The 11,800-nt window shown below is 39.6% G+C and overlaps 1 protein-coding gene across 1 annotated transcript; it reads left to right on the forward strand.

The window, feature by feature from the left end:
- Positions 1 to 5,025: 5,025 nt before the first annotated feature.
- On the forward strand, positions 5,026 to 5,574 carry LOC138878599 (uncharacterized). The gene has a single exon (XM_070158291.1). It carries the CDS (start codon positions 5,026 to 5,028, stop codon positions 5,572 to 5,574), a length of 549 nt encoding a protein of 182 aa, XP_070014392.1.
- Positions 5,575 to 11,800: the final 6,226 nt, after the last annotated feature.

Genomic DNA, 11,800 nt, shown 5'->3' on the forward strand with positions numbered 1-11,800 from the left:
ATTTTACTTTATTGTTCGTTTCTTCTCTAATTCCGACGGATATTCACCCGTCTACGACTTTCTCTAACCATTCTTCTTCCATTTTCTTCTTCATCTTTCTATCCTTTTCACATACCAATTAAACTTTAAGAAAGGTCTATTCATAAACAAAGCAAAATACACTCAGATTTGGGGGAAAAAATCATCATCGAAAAACCTTTCCACGCCAGAAAAAATAGAGGTATTAAAATTTTAACTGGAAAAAATCTTCTTCTAACCTAGTAGACACACTTATACTCATATTATATATTATCACTTACCTCTTAATTATAACATCCATCATCTTTATGCCACCCACAATCACCAATTATAACCACCATTCGAAAATCTCCTACCGTAATAGCCTTTAAAGAAGCGTGGAAACAGAAAAACAAAAATATGAGTGATCTTTATTTTTCCGGTTTGTTGGTGGTGACTGGAGTAATGAACAAGAGAAAAGAGAAAAGAGAAAGGAAAAGAAAAAAAAAGTTTTTTTTAATGAAATCTGATGTGTCAAGCGAGTGTGGTTCACTGCCCCATGTAAACTTTGTTGTTTGTACTTTAAGGATGAATTTATTTGATTTTAAAATAGTTTAGGGGAATAATAAAAACCCCGTAAAAGTAAAGTGTGCAGTTGGGAATCCGGCTACAGGTCAGGGTGGGGTACTTATGCATTTTTCCAATGCTTATGCGTTGATATTGACTCATTTTTTTCCTCGAGGATGAGCAAAAACCTAAGTGTAAGGTGATAAAATTAGGCATAATTTTTTATTATTTTGATAGTAGTTTAACCTTATTCTTATGTGTGTGTGAGGAGTTTAGTGGTTAAAACTCACCAAAAATATGTCTAATTGATTATCTTTGGTTGATAGGGAGTTGAAAAGAGAATTAAAGTAAACTATGATGTTTTAAGACGAAAATCGCTTCAAATTGAAAAAAGGGACCGAGTACAAAAAACAACGCATTTTCTCTCTAACGTGCGGTCAGCCTGCGCTCAACTAGCCAAGGAAAATTTAAAGCATTCCGCACACGCTTGAAGAGTTGTGTAAAATTTTTGGTGAAACTTTTAATGATATATTTGCATTTGGAGCAATTTTACGCCATATATAAGCCCCCGTCAATCCCCCCGGCCTCCATCTCGACTTGGAAGGGAAAGACACAATTGTTGAAGCAAAGAAGAGCTTGGAAAAGTCTTGAATTTATCCTAATTGAAAATTTGAAGAGTTTTTCTTAAGTTTTCTTATTTTATGTTATTATGAAGATTATTTTGAAAATGGTTATTGTGTCTTTTTATATAAACATGATTGTTACACCCTATATTTTCGTACGTAAAAGTGCATCGTAAGCAAACTAATGTAGGACTAGAAAATGAGATAATATTTGAAAGTATATAAAGTAATTCAATCATGTGACTTCAGAGGTTACAAATATTGAAGATCATGAACAACAAGTACAAAGAGGGTTGGAAGGTTCATAAGCTAAAGGAATTGAAGAAAATAATGTTTCGTCAAAAGTCGACAAGTTGTGAATGTTATAACATGTGCTTTTGGGGTAAGACTAGGGTGCTTAACATGATAAGGAAGTTATGTTATGATTTATGTTAGTCGTATGATAGTCGTGTGTTATGTTTTGAAGTCAAGTGAATTGTGGAACAAAAGTCGATGAAAGTCATCACAAGTTACGTTCATAAGTTTTACTGAAAATTTGGGTCAAATGTAACTATGAGTTTCTACCAATATACTTAGAGTTATGGGGTTTTTCATCCATCAAATTGAATCTCTATGAGTCTATTTTCTTACGCGTTAAATCTCTTGTCAATGCGACATCGGAGTAGAGAGATATATGTGTTTTTGCGAGACTGTGCAGACTGCTAGGTGACAAGTAGGTGTGTCACCTACTTGCTTAAATAAGAGTCCAAAAAGAGGCTATTTCAGGTCGGCCAAAGAGCACATTTAAGGGATTATCTCATGCAATATAACACTCATAATATACCACAATTAATCAGACCTAAACCCCTGCAAACATCCTCCCAAAAATTTCTCACAAACCCTAATTGATTTTCTCTCCCTTTCAAGTTCTAATTGGAGGTAAAACCTAGGGTTTGAAGAACCAAGATAGGAGCTAAGTTATCTAACAAATAAGGTAAGTTTACTGCTCTCTTTCATCCATTTTTTTTATTGTAATACATGGTAAGTCATTTTATATTTGAAAGAACTCACGGTACTATGATCGGAAGCCGTGAGTTTGAGTTATTCACTTGTCGCGAACTATTTTTGTGGACTGTTTCGTGTTGTTGTTGGGCTGCATATTTTAATATTGTTCTGTGGAGTTTTGGAGGAGGAAGGTTTTGGAGAAACATCACATAAATTCAAGGTGGTGGTCTGGTCGTTCGTCGTAATATTTTCGGGTTGTTTGACACTACTACGGTGGTCATTTTGTGTATGAAGAGATTAGGGTGTGTTGAGCTGTTTTGTAGTATTTTGTGGTGTATATAAGGTTGGAAAATAATGTATATATATGTTGTTATTGTCGTTTTCATGTGTTGTTGGTGTTATCTTGAATTTGGAGGAAGTAAGGATTATAGGGGAGATGCTGCCCATTTTAATACAAAAAAAGCTTGTCGTTCATTGTGCGATACTTGTACCTTTCGTAACTTAATGATAGTATTATTATCATTGTTGTAGATTAAGGTACGAAGAGGCGAGTTCAACTTGGTGATTGGAAAGATTGTGATAAGGTATGTTATGTCTAAGCTCTTCCTTCATTTTGGCATGATCTCGTAACTACATATGTTTGATAACGAGGCATAAAGAGAAGTTCAACCTCCCGAATTTATATACATTATCCTAGTCTCATAAGTTACAATATTCTCTCTTATCAAGACTTTATATTCAATTGAGTATTGTCTTCTAGTTAATAGAGAAAAGGTTATATATATATATATATATAGTATTTTCACCACCATCGAGCTATAATAGGTGGGCAGGTCATCAGATAGTAAATTTTATATCAAGCCAACTGTGGCCGAGCGCCTATGAGCGATCCTAGAATGGCAGAGATACAGAGCCTAGTATGGCCGAGCGATTATGAGCGAGCCTAATATGGCAGAGCAGTTACACGTTCTGAGCCTTATAGGGCCGGACATTAATTTTACTTACTATATTGAGAGAGTTGAGTCAGTATTAGTAGGTAAGTATATCACCAGATCATCTTTTACTCTAGTTACTTTCAGTTATTATATTATCAGTTCAGTTTCAGATTTGAGTTATTTTATTGCCTTACATATTCGGTACATTATTTCATACTGACATCCCTTTTCTGGGAACACTGCATTTCATGCGTGCAGGTTCAGACAGACAGACAGGTAGACCTCCTCAGTAGTTGTTGCCCGAGTTCAGCTTGATCGGTAAGCTCCACATCCTTCGGAATTGCCGGTAATCTCCATACCAAGTTTTCATGCCTCGGACCTAGGGGCGAGACCGGTACCCGGTGCCTCACCTAACCTAGCATAGCAACTTGTGACTGAGAGACTCTAAACATATAATCATACTTTGGCCAAGGGGCCACATTGCAAGACAATTTGCGAAGCAAAATATAAAACTGAACGGAAACTAGCTCTGACTAAACACCAATAAAAAGCTAGGCCGACAAGGCCGTCATAACTACTACAGCTGACAATAAAATATACATACAAGGCCTACGAGCACAACATACTACACTAACTGACAAGAAATGTCTACAAGCCTCTACCGATGGATGTACTTGATTGGAATAGGGACACGACATATATATATATATATATATATATATATATATATATATATATATATATATGTACATATATATATATATAGTCCCTCAATCGCAAGTTGATACGCTAGATTAGGTGAGGCACCGAGTGCTGGTCTCGCCCCCAGGTTCGGGGCATGACAAACTTGGTAATAGAGCAGTTCTGTACTAGGGAGTCTACAAGCCGTGTCTAGTAGGGTCTTGTTTATGATGTGTTGTGCACCACATTATATAAGCAGGGAACTACAGGGCATTTAGGAGTTGGTTACCCTTCTTTCAAATCTAAATCTTGTTGTAGAAGTGAGTTATAGGAAATTTGAGTTAAACTTACGTGTTGGTGTTGGCATACACAGATGACGGTAACTAGGAAGTCTACGGCTAGCCAGAGGAGAGATACAGCAGCAGGTGGGGGGACTAGCAGGTTACCCCTCAGTAGATGGGGCATAGTCTGAGGCCCAGGGCGAGACCCCTACTCATCCATAACCGAGGCATGTGCCACTGCTGCATTGCAGGATAGTATGGATATCTCCCGAATTCAGGCATTCGCCCAGAATATAAAAAGGGGTAGGCATCGGCAGCAAGGTACAAAGAGGACTGAGCAAGGGTAGCGTAAGAGAATGAGATTTCCCAGGTCTCAGGAGCAGTCTTAGGGTAGTTATAGGTCTTAGTACTTCGGACGGCCACCTAAGCCTCAGACACCTCAATTACAAGGTTACAGGTATGACATCCATACTCAGTCTGGACCAGATGAGAGCTCACTAGCGTCAGGTTTGCAGCAACAGTGAGGTTTAAGGCAAATATTATCATTTCCGTCGTGGTGTGACATCTGTGGTAGAGGACACTTGGGCCAATGCCAAGTAGGTTCCGATGCTTGTTATACATATGGGTATCCGGGGCATATGATGTGAGATTTCCCAAATAGAGATTCTAGGGGTATGGCACAACCAGCAAGTTCAACAACAGGATCATCTATGTTTGTGCATCCTTCAGGGGGCGAGTCTCAGTCTTCAGCTGGTAGAGGTTAAGGCAGAGGTAGAGTTCTAGTTCAGGTGGTAACCAAAACCGTATCTATGCTTTAGCGGGTCGACCGGACCAGGAGTCTTCACCAGATGTTGTGACAGGTATATTGACCATTTTCTCTCACGATGCTTATGCCTTAATAGACCCAGGATCTACTTTATTGTATATTACCCCATTTGTTGCGGGGAAGTTTGGACAATGCCTGAAATACTAAGTGATCCTTTTGCGGTATCTACACCGGTTGGAGAATCGATTATTTCTAGACGGGTTTACCGAGGTTATACGGTGATAGTTTGTAGTCATCAGACCTCAGCCAACCTAGCTGAGCTACAGATGATGGATTTTGATGCTATCATGGGTATGTACTGGTTGGCAGCTTGCTATGCCACAGTTGATTGCCGAGCAAAGGCAGTCGGATTTCATTTTCCGGGTGAGCCAGTCATTGAATGGGTAGGTAATATAGAGACACCCAGAGGTGGGTTTATTTCCTATATAAAGATGAGGAAAATGATCGCAAAAGGGTGCATTTATCATATTGTGCGAGTTAGAGATGCAGATGTTGAGATACCCACACTTCAGTCTATTCCCGTAGTCAAAAGGTATGCAGATGTGTTTCCAGATGAGCTTCCAGGTATTCCTCTAGAGCGAGAGATTGATTTTAGCATCGATTTTCTTCCGGTAACTCAACCAATATCCATCCCTCCATATAGAATGGCACTTGCCAAATTGAAGGAGTTGAAGGAGTAGTTAAAAAATCTGTTAGATAAAGGTTTCATTAGGCCCAATACCTCACCTTGGGATGTACCGGTACTGTTTGTGGGGAAGAAAGATGGCTCGCTGAGGAAGTATATCAATTATAGGCATATGAACAAGGGAACTATTAAGAATAAGTATCCACTTCCAAGGATCGATGACTTGTTTGATCAATTGCAGAGGGCTAGATGCTTTTCAGATTTGAGGTCGGGGTATCACTAGGTCAGAGTTCTGGAGAAAGATATTCCCAAGACAGCCTGTAGGACCCATTATGGCCACTTTGAGTTCCTTGTCATGTCCTTCGGGTTGATGAATGCACCCGCCATATTTATGGACTCGATGAATAGCGTATACCAGGGCAATCTACCATAGAAGCTATCCACCTTATTAGGAGGATGGTGGAACAATACAGGGATAGGAAGAAGGATCTCCACATGGTGTTTATTGATCTGGAGAAAGCGTACCACAGGATTCCTAGGGAGGTCTTATGGAGCTGCTTGGAGGCTAAAGGGGTTCTGAATGCCTACATTAGGGTGATTAAAGACATGTATTATGGAGCTAACACTCGGATTAGGACAGTAGGAGGCGACTCCGAGCACTTCCCGATTGTTACGGGGTTGCATCAAGGGTCTGCGTTCAGCCCATTCCTATTTGTCCTGGTGATGGCTGCACTAACTCATCATATTCAAGGAGAGGTTCTATGGTGCATGCTATTTGCTGATGACATAGTTCTAATTGATGAGATGCAAAGCGGCGTCAATGAGAGGCTAGAGGTCTGGAGACATGCCCTTGAGTCTAAAGGTTTCAAGTTGAGCAGGACGAAGACGGAATACCTTGAGTGCAAATTTGGGGTCGAGCCAATGGAAGAGGGAGTGGACGTGAAGCTTGACTCTCAAGTCATTCCCAAGAGGGGTAGTTTCACGTACCCTGGGTCGGCTATTCAGGGGATCGGGGAGATCGACGAGGATGTCACACACCGTATAGGGGTGGGGTGGATGAAGTGGAGGTTAGAATCGGGAGTCCTGTGTGATAAGAAAGTGCCATCATTACTAAAAGGTAAGTTTTATAGAGCAGTGGTTAGGTGTTCCATGTTGTATGGGACTGAGTGTTGGCCGGTTAAGAACTCACACATCCAGAAGATGAAAGTAGCAGAGATGAGGATGTTGAGGTGGATGTGCGGGCATACAAAGATGGATAAGATTAGGAATGAAGAAATTCGAGAGAAGGTGGGTGGCCCCCATGGAGGACAAGATGCGAGAAGCAAGACTCCGATGGTTCGGGCACATTCACAGAAGGAGCACTGATGCACCGGTGAAGAGGTGTGAGCAACTGGCTGTGGTGGGTACAAGGAGAGGTAGAGGGAGACCTAAGAAGAATTGGGGAGAGTTGATCAGGCAGGACATGGCACGACTTAGAATTGCTGAGGACATGGCCCTTGACAGGGAATTGTGGAGGTCGAGCATTAAGGTTGTAGGCTAGGGGGAAGTTGTTAATATTTCTACAGCGCACTAGAGTGAGATTAGCCAGTTAGGAGTTAGTTTTAGGATTCTAATGGTCGTCTACTGATGCAGGGCTTTAGCTGCTGGTTATTATTATACCTTCCATCTAATTTGTATTTCTTATATTGTTGTTATTTTATTATGATTCTATTGATGGTACTAATATATCGTCTCTTGTTGCTTTCTTGAGCTGAGGGTCTCCTGGAAATAACCTCTATGCCCCTAGGGGTAGGGGTAAGGTCTGCGTACATATTACCCTCCCCAGACCCCACTTGTGGGATTATACTGGGTTGTTGTTGATGAATAGCATATACCGACCATTTTTAGATCTATTTGTGATAGTATTTATTGATGATATTCTGATTATTCACGTTCAAAGGAGGAGCATGCGGACCACCTGCGAGTGATACTCCAAACCTTCTATGATCGTAAGTTGTATGCTAAGTTTTCTAAATGTGAGTTTTGGTTGAAGTCTGTAGCATTCTTGGGAAATATTGTATCTGATGAAGGTATAAAGGTAGATACTCAGAAGATTGAGGCCGTGAAATCCTGGCCTAGACCTACCATTCCAAAAGAGGTTCGTAGTTTTCTAGGCTTAGCAGGATACTACCAGAGGTTTGTAGAGGGTTTTTCTTCCCTTTCGGCACCATTGACGAATCTGACTCAGAAAGTAACTAAGTTTCAATGGACAAAGGCTTGCGAGCTTTGTTTCCAAGTGCTTAAGAACATGTTGACCTCAACGCCAGTTCTAACACTTCTATAGGGTTATGCTGTGTATTGCGATGCCTCAGGTGTCGGGTTAGGATGTGTCCTGATGTAATATGGGAAGGTAATTGCGTATGCTTCAAGGCAGCTGAGGAAGCACGAGAGGAATAATCCAACCCACGACTCAAGTTAGTTGCGGTTGTCCATGCACTTAAAGATATGGCGGCATTTATTTATATGGTGTTCATGTTGATGTATATACAGATCATAAAAGCCTGCAATATATCTTCAAGCAAAAAGTGTCAAATTTTCGATAGAGGCGATGGCTTGAGTTATTGAAAGATTACAATGTTAACATTCTCTACCATCCAGGGAAAGCTAATGTTGTAGCAAATGTATTAAGTCAGCGATTTATGGGTAGCTTAGTACATGTAGAAGTCGATAAAAGACAATTAACTAGAGAGATTCATCAATTGCCTTGTTTGGGGATTCGGTTAGTAGATTCTGATGATAGTGGAGTTGTACTCCAAAATATTGCAAAATCATCTCTCATAGCTGAAGTCAATGAAATACAGTACGATGACCCAGAGTTGGTCGAGTTGAGAGAGTGAGTTCCGCAACAGAAGAAGCCATTGTTAGAGCTCAAGGGATATAGGGTTCTCAGATTCAGGGGTCGCCTGTGTGTTCTAGATGTAGCAGGGCTACGAGGCCGGATTATGTCAGCGGCACATTATTCGTGGTACTCCATTCAGCCTGGGTCGACGAAGATGTATCATGACATTAAGGATGTATACTGGTGGAACGATATGCAGAAGAACATTACTGAGTTTATCACTTAGTGTCCTAGTTGCCAGCAGGTGAAGGTAGAGCACCAGAAGCCCAGAGGGCTAATGCAGACTATAGAGATATCGACATGGAAATGGGAGGTTATAAACATAGACTTTGTCACGGGTTTACCTCGTTCTCATCATAAGTTCGATTCTATATGGGTGATAGTCGATAGGCTCACAAATCAGCTCATTTCCTACCAGTCAGATCTACATATATAATAGAAGATTATGCAAAGTTATATATTAAGGAGATAGTGCAGCTACACGGAGTACCAGTATCTATTATATCTGATTGTGGGGCAGTTTACATCACATTTTTGGAGGTCATTTCAGAGAGGTCTAGGGACTCAGGTGAATCTCAGCGCAATTTTTCATCCACAGACTGATGGACAAGCTGAGTGCACAATTCAGATGCTAGGATATGTTACCATCATGTGTGTTGTATTTAAAACGAAGTTGGGATGAACATCTACCTCTTATCGAGTTTGTATATAATAACAGTTACCACTCCAGTATCCAGATGGCTCTGTACGAGGCTTTGTATGGGCGTAAGTGAAGATCTCCTATAGGGTGGTTTGATGTTGGAGAATCTAGGTTACATGGGCTAGACCTGGTCCGCATGCCGTAGAGAAAGTAAATCTTATTTGGGAGCAACTGTTGACAGCTTAGAGTCGTTAGAAGTCATATTCTGATGTGAGGCGACGAGACTTAGAGTTTGGGGTTAATGATGGGGTAATCTTAAAGGTATCACCTATGAATGGCGTGATGTGGTTTGACAAGAAAGGCAAGCTTAGACCATAGTATATTGGGCCTTATAGGATCATTTGGATAGTGGGCCAAGTAGCTTATGAGTTAGAATTGCCATTAGAATGAGAGGATGTCCATCCGATTTTTCACGTATCTATGCTACAAAAGTGCATTGGTGATCCTACTCGAGTGGTGCCCATAGATGATGTGCAGATAACGAAGGACTTGTCATACGAGGAAATTCTAGTTGCCATCCTAGATCGACAAATCCACAAGCTACGAAATAAGGAGGTATCCTCTTTGAAGGTTTTATGGAGAAGCAAGAATGTGGAAGAGATGACATGGGAAGTGGGGGAAGAAATGAAGTCTAAATTCCCCCACATATTTCAAACTGAAGATATGGCTCAATATGGGATACTACAACACAGCTCTATTCAGGCTAGTAGGTCATCAGGTAAGCTCTTATTTTTTGACTTTCAATATTTATGATTTACGGCTGTGTAAGGCAAAGTGTTGCTATTTATAGACGTTGGACATGTGCGGCATGAATAGTATGTTTTCTGGCTGTGTGCAGGTTGGTTTTAGTCTAGTGTATGGATGAGTCTCTAGAAAACTTTTCCAAAGTCTATAAGAGTAAATATTCGAGGACGAATGTTCCCAAAAGGGGAATGATGTTATACCCTATATTTTCGTACATAAAAGTGCATCGTAAGCAAATTAATGTAGGACCAAAAAATGAGATAATATTTGAAAGTATATAAAGTAATTTAATCATGTGACATCGGAGGTTACAAATATTGAAGATTATTAACAACAAGTACAAAGAGGGTTGGAAGGTTCAGAAGCTAAAGGAATTGAAGAAAACAATGTTTCGTCGAAAGTCGACAAGTTGGGAATGTTATAACATGTACTTTTGGGGTGAGACTAGGGTTCTTAACATGATAAGGAAGTTATGTTATGATTTATATTAGTCGTATGATAGTCGTGTGTTATTTTTTGAAGCCAAGCGAGTTGTGGAACAAAAGTCGATGAAAGTCATCACAAGTTACGTTCATAAGTTTTACTGCAAATTTGGGTCAAATGTAACTATGATCTTCTACTAAAATGCTTAGATTTATGGGGTGTTAAACCCATCAAATTGAAGCTCTATGGGTTTATTTTCTAACGCATTAAACTGTTTGTCAATACGATATCGGAGTAAAGAGATATATGCATTTTTGTGAGACTGCGAGGCTGCTAGGTGACAAGTAGGTGTGTCACCTACTTGCTTAAATGAGAGTCCAAAAAGTGTCTATTTCGGGTCAGACAAAGAACCCATTTAAGGGCTTATCTCCTGAAATATAACACTTATAGTATACCACAATTATCCAGACCAAACCCCTGCAAACATCCTCCCAAAAATTTCTCACAAACCCTAATTGATTTTCTCTCCCTTTCAAGTTCTAATTGGAGGTAAAACCTATAGTTTGAAGAACCAAGATAGGAGCTGAGTTATCCAACTAATAAGGTAAGTTTACTTCTATCTTTCATCCATTTTTTCTTCTGTAAATTCATGGTAAGTAATTCTATATTTGTAAGAACTCACGGGACGATGATCGGAAGTCGTGAGTTCGAGTTATTCACTTGTAGCAGATTGTTTTATGGACTGTTTTGTGTTGCTGTTGGGCTACGTGTTTTACTACTGTTCTGTAGAGTTTTGGAGGAGGAAGGGTGTGGATAAACATCACATAAATTCAGGGTGGTGGTCTGGTCGTTCATCGAAACATTTTCGGGTTGTTTGACACTACTACGATGGACATTTTGTGTATGAAGAGATTGGGGTGTGTTTGGCTGTTTTGTAGTATTTTGTGGTGTATATAAGGTTGGAAAATAATGTATATATGTTTTTATTATCGTGTTCTTGTGTTGTTGGTGTTATCTTGAATTTGGAGAAAGTAAGGATTATAGGGGAGATGCTGCCCATTTAAATGCAAAATAAGCTTGTCGTTTGTTGTGCGATATTTTTACCTTTCGTAACTTAATAATAGTATTATTATTGTTGTTGTAGAATAGGTACGAAGAGGCGAGTTCAACTTGGTTATTGGAAAGATTGTGATAAGGTATGTTAAGGCTAATCCCTTTCTTCATTTTGGCATGATCTCGTAACTACATGTGTTTGATAACGAGACACAAAGAGAAGTTCAAACTCCCAAATTTATATGCATTATTGTAGTCTCATAAGTTACAGTATCCTCACTTATCAGGACTTTATATTCAATTGTGTATTGTCTTCTTCTAGTCAAGAGAGTAGAGGTTATATATATATATATATATATATATATATATATATATACACACACACAAAGTATTTTCACTACTGTGTTCGTATTAGTATATATACTGTGTATGTATGTATATATATACACACATAGTATTTTCACCACTGTGTTCGTATTATAC

This window comes from Nicotiana sylvestris, chromosome 9, assembly GCF_000393655.2.
Source record: "Nicotiana sylvestris chromosome 9, ASM39365v2, whole genome shotgun sequence".
Taxonomy (NCBI): Eukaryota; Viridiplantae; Streptophyta; class Magnoliopsida; order Solanales; family Solanaceae; genus Nicotiana; species Nicotiana sylvestris.